Below are 11,532 nucleotides of genomic sequence, written 5' to 3'. Positions count from 1 at the left end.
CCGGCGCCCAAATCAGACAGAGCAGTTATGCTACACCTGCTCTTATGCCGGAGTGCCTCAGGTAGAGAGCAACCAGCCGCACGACAGGACGTGTTCTGTTATAGTTACCGTGGAGCCGACGGCATCATTTACCTCGAGCATAACAACGAGCACAGCTCGATCTATCATCATGACACTGGAGCACTGAATATTTTTGCTGGTCTGTTTCTTTTCACACTTGTTGCTTTCACCTGACAGAGGTTTAGCCTGCCTTGCAGAACAGAGATCTCATCCCCCTGACTTGATTTCAAACTGACCCAACACGTGGTTGATGACGATGAAGGAAACACTCTTGAAGGTTAAGCTGCTGCGCCTACTGCGACACGGAAAAGCGGCGGAGAGCATTCTGATCCTGCAAAAGAGGTCCCGTTGTGTATTCTCTTTTGCCTTCTCTTTTGGAACAGAACTACTACTACTAGGTGGTGTCTGTGGTCTTTACAATTAGAACGAACCCGCTAACTAATCCAGTCACTGCTCTTCCTTCTATGGCGCAGTCAGCATTTTCTCTTTTCTCTTTCTACCCCTCTTCTTCTTCTTAAGGGTAAAGGTAATATCAAACTCGTGACGGGTAGTCTGATGATAGATAGCTATCAAGGATAGACATGTAGAGATAGGCGAATAAAGATAGACTGAATGCAGTGTCTCTCAGTAAATAAGAACAAGTGGTACATAGGCCGTTTGGATGGTATCGTTCGCTCGCGTAGCACCCCGAGCTCAAGAACCAGAGAGACGGGCAGACAGACAGAGCTGAAGAAGACAATAAGACGGAGTGAGAATAAAAGCGAAGTGTGTTGTTTATATACCCGCCGATATCCCTCACTAAGACGGTTTCCACCCTGACTACCTCCTCATATCGTATAGCTATAACAACACTCTTAACAAGCTGAGGCCCAGCAGCCAGTATAGTCTGTCTGCGTGTGATGATTATCGGTCCGTGTAGAAATTGAAATACCGACTCTAGAAGAGAAAGGCGAAGTTAAAGGACGGGCAGGACAGCAAAAAAGAAGAACCCTCTATATTCCAGAAATGTGTGATGCTGTAGACGGATGTCAACAAGAAAGTGAGTACTGACAGAATTGTTGTGAGCGATGGTTCCAGGAGATTTAGCAAGGACGGCAGTGGAGAGGAAGCCAACTGAGGGAATGTCTGAAACTGAAAAGATTCTCTTAGAGTGATCGTGACAAACTGTACTAGCATTAAACTAGCAGCTGTAGAATGCATAGGCGGATGGTAAGGGATATAGCTCTACGCAGACAGACAGCTGTATATGTGCTGCCCGCCCGCTACAGCGCCACCAGCACTGCGTACAGTCCTCCAGTGCTCCGATGTGGGACAAAAGGTACTTCTTCCCTGGTGGTGACCCCAACACATCACTCGGACAGTAACAAGAAGAGAGATAGAGACGTTCTCAAGTCAGGCGCTGGGGAAAGAAGTTCCGTCGGCCAAACATGGAAGCATCACCAATGCTGCTGAGTACACCTTAGAAGTGCTAACAGGAGAAACAAGACGTGGACCCACCTCGTCATCATTCGAGGTGAATGAAACCATGTGACCGAAAGCTTCCGCCGGCGGGGGCGTGGTTCCTTACCACGACCGCTTGCCAGTTACACCTAAGAGGCCCGCAAATCTAAGCGGAGTGGGTTCCAACCTGACAGAAAAACCACCCATCTATACTCTACATTGTACCTTGATTCATTCTGTTTGGTAATCTCTCGGATTCTTCAGCCTTGTTCACCGTCACATCGGTGACTACATCATCCGCTGCCCGGTCGTGGTACCTCATCACTCCCTAGCGTTAGAGGGGGCACCGCGACGGTGTTTGGGTTCTCTGTGGCGTTGAAATAGGCGATAATGTGGTTTGTGCTGCATTCCAGGGGGAAAGAGTATTGCCTGTACAATACACGACGTCTCAACAGAACCCTCTATTGCCTTTTTGTGGGAGAAACCTGGGCTCCACCGGCAAACCAATAAAACTCCTAGTGCATGTTACACATGTCAGTGCTTATTACGTATCCGGAGTTTATCTGGTCTTGTTAGTGCTCTCTTCCTGAGTTTGCATATCTCTTCCTTATCCTTGACTTAGAACTTCGCGGGGTCGTCCGGCCTGTGACATGAATCGTCCTTGTGACGTGAATCACCTACAGCAGCGCTTATCAGCGCAGCTCAGTTAACACATTCTCCTACGTCACGGCCTTGCCTATCCCAGGAAGAAGTTAAGAAGAAGGTCAGGCTCTCTAGCCTTAGTGAGTGCTGCAGGCGCACGATTATTTTTGTGTGCGTTCTGCAGCAAGATACTACAGTAACGGCAAGAAAGCAACACAAAGAGAAAAGACAAAGACAACAGCGCGTCAGGTGCAAGTGGCGTGGAAGTCATAGAAAACACTACGAATCTTGGAGGATCAGTATGAAAACTGTGACACATACCTAACGTCTCGCTTGCGGACGGTCATCAATACTCGATCTCCAACACGAGAATGAGAGCTGCTGAATGGTAGGTAGGCCCATAGAGGTACGTAGAACTAGATAAACAGGTATATATCTAAATATATTTGCATTCATAGCATTCGTACACGCGCATAGGTCATGATGTACAAGGCATCTTCACCGACACTACAATGGTCTATTAAAGTCGGAGAGAGTGCGTTGAACAGAAGAGCAGAGAAGAGAGTGTAAAATCTCGTCCATTATCCTGACCTTTGGAAAAATTTCTCCGGGTCTCCTCTTCTTCATATGAGGTAATTAGCCTCTGCATGAGGCCTTATGTCGTGCTCCGTGACCGTCTGTTTCTCTTAGTCGTATGTCGTGCTCCGTGACCGTCTGTTTCTCTTAGTCGCCGATCGCTCATGTGGTCTTCCCTCCACTTTATGCTTTCTTCCCTGTCACTGCATTTGTATGTGATTGTGGAGGAGAGGAGACCCTCGCTAAGGCCCTTCATCGACAGGCGAGTGAGTGCTTTTTCTCTTCTCTTAGCTCTCTTCTCTTTTTACTTCTGTCATGCGCTCGCAAACAAACCAGTGATACATCCGTAGATTCGCAACTGATGCATCAAACATAGATAGGACAACGGCCAAACAAGATGAGAAAACTGAATCAGGAGAAAAGGGAAGTGTACAGTTCATAAACCCGATGATGTTTCCACCAAGAGTTCTTTCGGTCGCACTACGACTTACAGTACAGATATCACGTCACTGTAGTAGTAATAGCAGTGTGTCCGCGCGTAAGGGTCGTCGTTTCGTGGAGCATCTTTTTGCTGTCGGTACCTTCCGTACACGTTCAAGATTTGAATACGCATGAATCGTCCAGCCGTGACCCTCTATCATAGCAAGAAAGCTGGCGACTTGCATGCGCACTCAAAATCTTGCATACATAAGGGGGCTGAAACGAGAAGCTTACGGATACGAAGACGATGAAACGAAAAAGCCGTCCATATTCTAGAGATCCGAAAAGATGTTATTGAAGGTGAAGAAGGAAGTGAATCTTGACTGTTGTGTCGCGCGGAATGTTGGAGGAAGGGAAATCAAGTGAGGTGCCTGAGAGTAAAAGATGTTTTGTTCGAGTTGGCCATGGAAAGTTGTAGTTTACAATCAGAATGAGAGTTGCTGAATCTATAGTTAGGCCTGGATAGGCAGACAGCTCAATGTATAATATATGTATAAAGGCTTGTATATACGTGCATACGTCATGCTTGAGGCATCTTCAAGGACATAACGATCGTCTGTTGAGAGCAGAGCCAGTGCCTGAACACGGAAGAGAACAAGGTGATATGAATGCTTGTTCATTACCCTTACCTTCGGAAGAAGTTCCTCTACTCCGTCTCTGTTCTCCGTCGTGTGAGGTGCGTAGTCTCTTTACGAGGCCCTGCGTCTTTCGCCTGATCGTTTGTTTCACTCGTCGTCTCTCCTCTCCGCTTTGTATCTCTGTCTCCTTCCAACACCACTCCCTGCTTGGTGGTTGAGATTATACTGCGTTTGTTCATCCTTTTCTTGATCCATTAACTGAACGAAAGTACCATACATCACATGTGACTAGCTAGCTTCTGTGGGCTTACAAGTCCCGTGTCTTCCAGCTGGTCAGGCACATGCATTTTCTCCACCACTCGCTTCTACTCCAATGACGACCTCGCCGGTGTCTTCCTCTGCAGTTGTCTGCCATCTATGGCGCCCGCCCAGCTCTACGACGAGGTTGTACTCCCTTTCCTAGGGGTTTCCGTTTTGATGAAAGCGTGAGAATGAAGCAGTCTGTTCCATTGTCAGGGAGGATACTACCCTTCAGTTTGAACTTGCATAGGGACGCAGTTCTCAGTGTGTTCCTTCCCGGAGCGGAAGAGCGCCACGACTTCACTAGCAGAAAAACTTTCCCCGCAGGCAAACACTCGAGCGTGCGGGGTCGTGGCAAGTGCTTATTTCATTGTAGCAAATCCTTTTCTCGCAATGAATTTCCTCTGTGTTTGTCTTCTATCGTCCGTTGCCGCGCTGAGAATCCCTTCGGAATCGTCGGCGGCAGGAGCAAATATCTGGAAGTCGACTTTGAGTGAGGAGGGGACCAGGCCGCTCCAAGCGGATCCCAGAAGACTTTCTGAAGAGAAGACCGTTACCTGCAAAGAGGCTGCTGCAGTTGCAGCGCCGGATAGAACCGCTACGTTTAGCGAGACGAAGTTGGAAGCATCTTTCACATGTGGAGGCGCTTACGTCACTGGCCTTATTCCGGACAAGACTGAGACCGCCCAGTGTTTACAGATTCCGACGGAGAACACACCAACCGATATTGCTACGGTACTTGGGGTACAGGGCAAAGTCTCGAGTACCGATCAGAAATTCACTGTGACCCTGGCAAAGATTCCAGATGAAAAACGAGGCCACAAGATCTACTACAAGTGCAAAAACGCTTCTGACAAGGATACTTGTCTCGTGACTCTGGAGCTGCCTTCTAAAATAGGTCCGAGTAAGTAGCCGACATGGCAAATCCGTCGTCAGTTTAACTAGCTAGATAGCTGGCTCTACGTCCAAAGTGTAGTGAGCATTTCAGTTGGCTGGTTATCGCTTCGTGTGAGCACAGAATGTAATCTTCCTGTCCCCACTCCAAGCTGTGCCCCTGTCTTCTGCTGCATATTTCAATACTTTCTCTCTACAGCTGAGTGCGCTATCGACAGGGTCCTGAAAATCTCTCTTGGGAAAGCGTCTCCAAGCATCAACTTCAAGTGCGCGGGCGGCTCAATGAATCCGAAACCCTTCGAGGTCGGTGACGGAACATGTTCCACTACCCCGAAAGTGAGCAATGCTGTACAGGTGACTGACGTGGACAAACAGGCAGGAGAGTTTAAAGCTACAGTTGGCCAGCACCCAAATCAGGCAGAGCAGTTGTGCTACACCTGCACTTATGCCAACGTGCCGACGCTAGACGGTAAGCACAAAGACAGGACATGTTCTGTTATAGTTACTGTAGAGGCAGCAGCATCCTCTACTTCGACGGTAACAACAACGAGTTCAGCTCGATCTATCCTCTCAACGTGTGGCGGGATGAATATTCTCATCGCTGTGTTTCTTGCCGTTGGTGGTTTCAACTGACTGACAGATAAATAGTCTGCCTCCTAGAATAGAGAGGTTCAGCAGCGATTGTAATCTGTCTGGTCTGAAGATCGTCGTTCCAAAGTGCATCTTTTTGTTTCCAACCTGTCGATAGTTTTCTCCTTTATCCACAAGACATTATATATATATATATATATATATACTATATATATACTTCACTAAGATATGCTGATGTGGAATCCGAACAATAGGGAACTGAGCTCCTTCGTTATCCATATTACTATAGCCTAGCTTTTCTCCCATGTGGAATAACGTTATGCCTGGTAAGCTTTCAAGCGATCACACCTCTAACCCATAAGTGAAAAGAAAGGACATAAAGAAAGCGAAAGAAAGGAGGCATCGACATTCGAAACATGTACGAGGGGGAAGTATAAGAAGATGAAGAAGAAAGTGAGTGTTGACTACTGACCTAAGGGATTGTTTGCCGGGACTCCTACGGTATCAACAGCTTGGCGTGATGGAAGAAATAGGGGCAGGTGAGGAGGTCTCCGAGAGTAAAAGGATTCTCTCAGAGGTGATCCTGAAAAGCTAAAGAGATGGATAGGTATGAATAGATCAAGAATGCGAGATAGACGACAGATATACACAGATAGAGTGCTGCCGCTGCATTAACAACTGGCGACACGCTGGACCCAGATTGGCCAGTTCTCCGAGTTGCGGCAGTCGCCTCTTCCTTGGGGAGTCACACTACAGAAACACCTTCAGTGTCCGGACGTCAGCGTAAACGGTCGGGTCGGCATTCCGTAATGCCGGGAGGTTCGGTGTCGAAAGCACGCTTCCGAGCGGCTGCTGTTTCTACGGAAACAGTATATTTCGTCGGAGACAGGGCCTTCTCTCAATAGTATTTTGTCTGCCCACGGAATCTCTGCTGCTGTTGCAGGAGGTCCTCTTCCTGCAGGGCAACCACTGCGCGCTCTGGGCTTGCGTATAGCGGGTCCGGCGTCTTCCCGGTACCCTAAGCGATTTACCGCATCGGGCGTCTCGCCATCACTACACGCTATGGAGCTCCTGCTGGTACGAGCGGTACTCCTTTCGGCCTACCACAGCGTTACTGTACCAGTTCCCAGAATGACTGTTAGTCGAGGAAACACAGTGGCCGTTACGGGCGTAACAAGATCTATCGAGAGATGGATAGCTATATACACATGAATATGTATATACAGCCACTTCTGTATGTATGCGTGGGTGGGGCATGGTGTATAATGGGTCTCCAAGGAGATGGCAGTCGTCCGCAAAAACCGAAGAGAGGGCACTGGAGAAAGGGAAGAATACTGGTACGTCTGTCCTACTATCCTTTTCTTGGAAGGAACTTGTTCTAGTACTCCGTCCCCCTTCAGTCAAGGTTGCTAGCGTCTTTTCGCGGCTTTCACTCTTCCCCTCGATCGGCTCGTCCCTCTTCATCGTCAAGCACCGATCATCTCCACTTCATCTACCTTTGCTCTCTCCCTCCCTTCTTGGCACTGCATCCGCATGTGATTATGCTGATGGGAACACACTCAGTAGGCACAGAGAGAGGGGTCTCTTTGTTCTCTTCTCTTCTTTGCTCTCTTGCCAACACCTCTACCTGGCTGATGCTTGAGATTCGGCAGCGGTCCTTCAGCCCTTGGTTGACATCAACTTCATGAAAGGTCGCTGCATCAGTGGTAACTAGCTACCCTCGGTGGGGCCAGGCGCCCCGTGTCTTCCACTCTGGTCGACACATGGATGTGGTCTCTATCACCCGCCTCTTCTCTCGGGTAGGTCATCGGTGACTTTCCCTGCAACTGTCTCGCGTCTGCAAGGCGCGATCATGCTCAATCGGACGTTGTTATCGCTTTCTTAGGGTTTCCTTTTCAAGCCATGAATCGGTGAGAATAGAGCAGTCTGTTCTGCTCTCATGCAGGATTATACCTTTTTATTTGAACTCAATCAGGGACAAGGGTTTAGAATTAGCAGTGTGGTTTTTCAAAGCGGCAAGCGAGGCGACAGCGTAGTTAGCAGGAGTGGGCTCCAGGCAGGCAAAGACTGCAGACTGGGGGGCCCTGACGAGCAGTAGTTTTTCTTCGAGAGTCCGTTACTCGCAATGAGCTTTGTTGGTCTCTCATCGGCCGTCGCCAGATTGGGGATTCTTTCCGAAGCGTTGCCCGCCGAAGCAGATGTCGCAGTGTTGTTTGACAGGAATTCGAGTTTGAATGAGGAGAACGAGTCTCACGGAAACCCCGAAGACTTTTTGAAACGAAGCCCGAAACGTGCAACACGCAGTCCACAGGCGGAAGGCCGACCAAGGCTGTTAGGTTCGGCGTGACGGACGGCATTGCAGGCATCGTTCACCTGTGGAGGTGATTATACTAAGGACTCATTCCGGACGTGCAGACTCACCCCGTCCAGTGCCTTCAGGGTCCCGAGGTAAAGCAGCAGCAGATATTGCTACGGTACTGAAGGTACAGGGAAAGGTCTCGAGTTTCGGTCAGAATTCATTGTGACCCTGGCAAAGTTTCCTGATGACAGAGGCCAGAAGATCTATTACAAGTGAAAAAAACTCGGAACTGGATGTTTGCCTGGTAGCTCTGTCGTTGCCTCCTACAACAGGCTCGAGTAAGTATTCTACATGCGAGCTGATTGTCAGTGTACCTAGGTCACTCGCTCTACGTCACCTTCCAGGCATAGATCAGACACATCAGTTAACTGGATGACATCACTTTCTTTGAGCGTCGCACTACTAAGAAGTCTAACTATCCTGGTTTCACTCCGAGCTGCGCCCCTCATGTCCTGCTGTCTGTGGGAATCCTCTCCTTATTCAGATGAGTGCGCGATTGACGGGGTCCTGACATGACCAAGTACTCGGTCGAAAATACCCAGACAACAACAACGAGGACATGTTCTGTTAGAGTTACCGTACAGGCAGCAGCAGCCTCTGCCTCTACGGCGGCGACAACGAGCTCAGCTCGATCGATCCTCATGACCTCTGGCTCGATGAACATCGCCGTCACTATGTTTCTTACAGTTGTTGCTTCCAACGGACGAATAGATAGCCTGTCTTACAGAATAGAGATCATCATCCTGACTTCGCTTTAGGCTGGCGCAACAGGAGGATCGTGACGACGAAGGGAAATCTCGTGAAGCTGAAGCTGCGGTCCCTACTGCGACAGGGCAAGGCGGGGAAGGGCACTTCGAATGCGGAAGTGGGGTCCCGTTGTGTATTCTGTGTTGCCTTCTCTTATGGAACAAAACTACCTACGAGGCGGTGTCTGTGGTCTTCACAGTGAGAGCGAACTGCCTAACTAATCCAGCGTCAGTCCTCTTTTTACCCTTTTGTTTTCTTCTCAAGAATAAAAATCATACCGAACGCCTATCTGTGAAAGATAGGTACACTCAGGATGATACACTAAGATCAACAGATACAGATTGATGAAAGGTGGCGTGCACCAGTAAATGGAAACGAGCCGCACGTAGGCCGTTTGCATGGTAACATGGTAATGCTTCTTCGCGTATCACCCCGAACCCAAGAATCCGGATACACAGGTAGATAGCAGTGATGCATAGGTAAGACTATAAAAACTCAGAATAAAGGCGAAGTGTGTTAGCTACATACCCGCCGATACATTTACAAAAGACTTTTTCTGACCTAGCTGCCTCCTCATATCCATACAATAGGCTTTAACAACTCTCTTAGCAAGCCGAGGCCCCGCAGCCATAATAATCTGTTTGTGTGTGAAGATCACGGTTCCCTAGAGCATCCTCCCGCTTCCAAGCTGCCGATGCGTTTCTTCTTTATAAATTGACAATACTTTAGTAAAAGTTGCCGACGTGGAATACGAACACTACGGAATCTGAGCTCCTCCTTCCGGTCTATACTATTATAGCCTAGCTTTCCTCCCATGTGGAACAACGTCACGCCCGGAGACTTTCCAATCCCGGAACCGAGGGAGGCGACGAGATGAAGATAGGGTATCTTGACTGTGGTGTCGTGCGGGATCGTTTGAGGAGATTGCTTAGGGTATAGGGTTTACTGTTCACCAAGGGAATCCCTTGGGAGACCGTAGTGCTCCGTGCTAGTTAAGCGGCCGAAGTAATGTTACGCTGCCGTCCCCACGGGAGACGCCGAGGAGCAAGTCCTCTGTTGAATGGTGAAGGTGCTGCGGCCTCCTAGAAATACAGAACACTAGTTCTTTTTTTAGGAAAAAAAATGCAGTTCTCCTCTTAAGCGAGAGACCTCTGTTACTCTAGGCACCGGTGATTGGTCGGAGGTGTGAACGTTAAGTGTCCGTTCTCAGTAGTTACCCCAGAGGATCGGCCTTTTCGCCGATATTGGACGTGGTCGAGCCTGCGCCTCCTTCATTACTTTGTAAACGTGTCGAGACACAGCGGCGATCCAAGCAGTCTTTGGAGACTGTGAGCAACCACGAGCCGTGCGGCGAAACTCTCTAAGAAGTGTCTGCTCTACGAATAGCAGATGCTGCCCGTGCGTAGTAACCTCAAGAATGGCAGCTCACAACAACAATTGAGATACATTGAACATGCAGGATGATGTTTGATGCATCTTCACGAGCCGGGTGACGGTCTGTTCGAAAGCAAAGACAGTGCGTCGAACACGAAAGGATCAATTAGGACCTCCTTCTCTATCGCTTTCTTCGACAGAATTTCTTCTTCTACTCCTTTTCCCTTTTTTATCAAAAGAGGAACTCTACGGAGGAGACCTCGTTCGTGCTCACTGATGGTTTGCTTCCTTGATGGCCGATCGCTGGTCGTTACCTCCTTTCCAGTTACCTCTTCGTCTCTCTCTCTCTCTTTTCTTGTCATAGCACTTGCATGTGAATAAGGGATGTGAAGGTAAGGCACCCCGCACGTGTTTCTATAACATTACACGAGGCCTCATTAAAACTCTCTACTCCAGCCTTTATTTAGGGGGCACCCAGTCAAACTCCTGCCGCATGCTATGTACATATCCGGGCCTGCTACGTGTTAAGAGGATCCTACTCTCTATTTTTTGTGAAGGTGACACGAAGTAACTATTTATTCTTGTGTGGGTTCTGAGGCAAAATAGCACAGTTTCAGCGAGAAAGCAACAGAAAGAGATCACGTGCAGACAACAGCGTGGCAGGCGCACATGGCGCTAGAAAACAATCCCAATTATGAAAGAACAGAATGAAATCTGCGACATATTTAGCCTGCGTCATGCGTGCTAGATTTTCATGACTATCCAGACCTGGTACCCTCGGAATGAGAGCTGCCGAATGAATGGGTAGACCCACATAGAACTACGCAGACAGCTTTATTTATGAATACATATGCACCTATAGACATTTATACATGTAGACAGGGTGTGATGTACGATGCATCTTCACGGACATGAAGATGGCCTGTTAGAAGCGGAGAGAGTGCGCTGAACAGGGAAGAAGAGAAGACTGTGTAAAACCCCGCTCAGCATCCGAGCCTTAGAGAAAACTTTTTCTACTGCCTCTCTCTTCTTCATTTTATGAGGTAGTTGATCTCTTTATGAAGGCTTGCCTCTTGCCCATGACCGTCTGTCTCGTGATAGTCGATCGCTCGTCTCCGCCTTCTCTCCAGTTCATCGTTCTCCGGCTCTCCATGCTTCCCTGCCACTACCTTCGTACGTGATTGTTGCATTGGGAAGACACTCGATGACGAGTGAGTGCTTCTTCTCTCTTCTTTGTTCTCTTCTCTTCTCTCCTTACTTCCCTCCTCCCTCTTCTGTCTCCTTCCAACAGCACTGCCGGGATGGTCGAGATTCGGCAGCATTCGCTCACCCGTTGATCGATGAATTGAATGAAACGACGCTACATCGGACGTAATTAGCTAGCTACGGTCGCTCTCGAGAGCCTCGTCTCTTAGCTAGTCAGGCGCATGCATGGGATTTCCTTCAGCCGCTTCTACTCCAAGGACGACCTCCTCGGTCTCTTCTTTCGCA

At 48.7% G+C, this 11,532-nt stretch overlaps 1 protein-coding gene across 1 annotated transcript; it reads left to right on the top strand.

The window, feature by feature from the left end:
• The first annotated feature begins 4,226 nt into the window (after positions 1-4,226).
• Positions 4,227-5,743, top strand: CSUI_000035 (srs domain-containing protein). Its single transcript, XM_068060270.1, has 2 exons — positions 4,227-4,980; positions 5,170-5,743. The coding sequence occupies exons 1-2, from the start codon at positions 4,470-4,472 to the stop codon at positions 5,601-5,603; spliced, it is 945 nt and encodes a 314-aa protein (XP_067927763.1). The 5' UTR covers positions 4,227-4,469; the 3' UTR covers positions 5,604-5,743.
• Positions 5,744-11,532: the final 5,789 nt, after the last annotated feature.

The sequence above is a fragment of the Cystoisospora suis genome, assembly GCF_002600585.1.
Source record: "Cystoisospora suis strain Wien I chromosome Unknown contig_18, whole genome shotgun sequence".
NCBI lineage: Eukaryota > Apicomplexa > Conoidasida > Eucoccidiorida > Sarcocystidae > Cystoisospora > Cystoisospora suis.
This window is presented reverse-complemented; position numbering and strand designations above follow the sequence as displayed.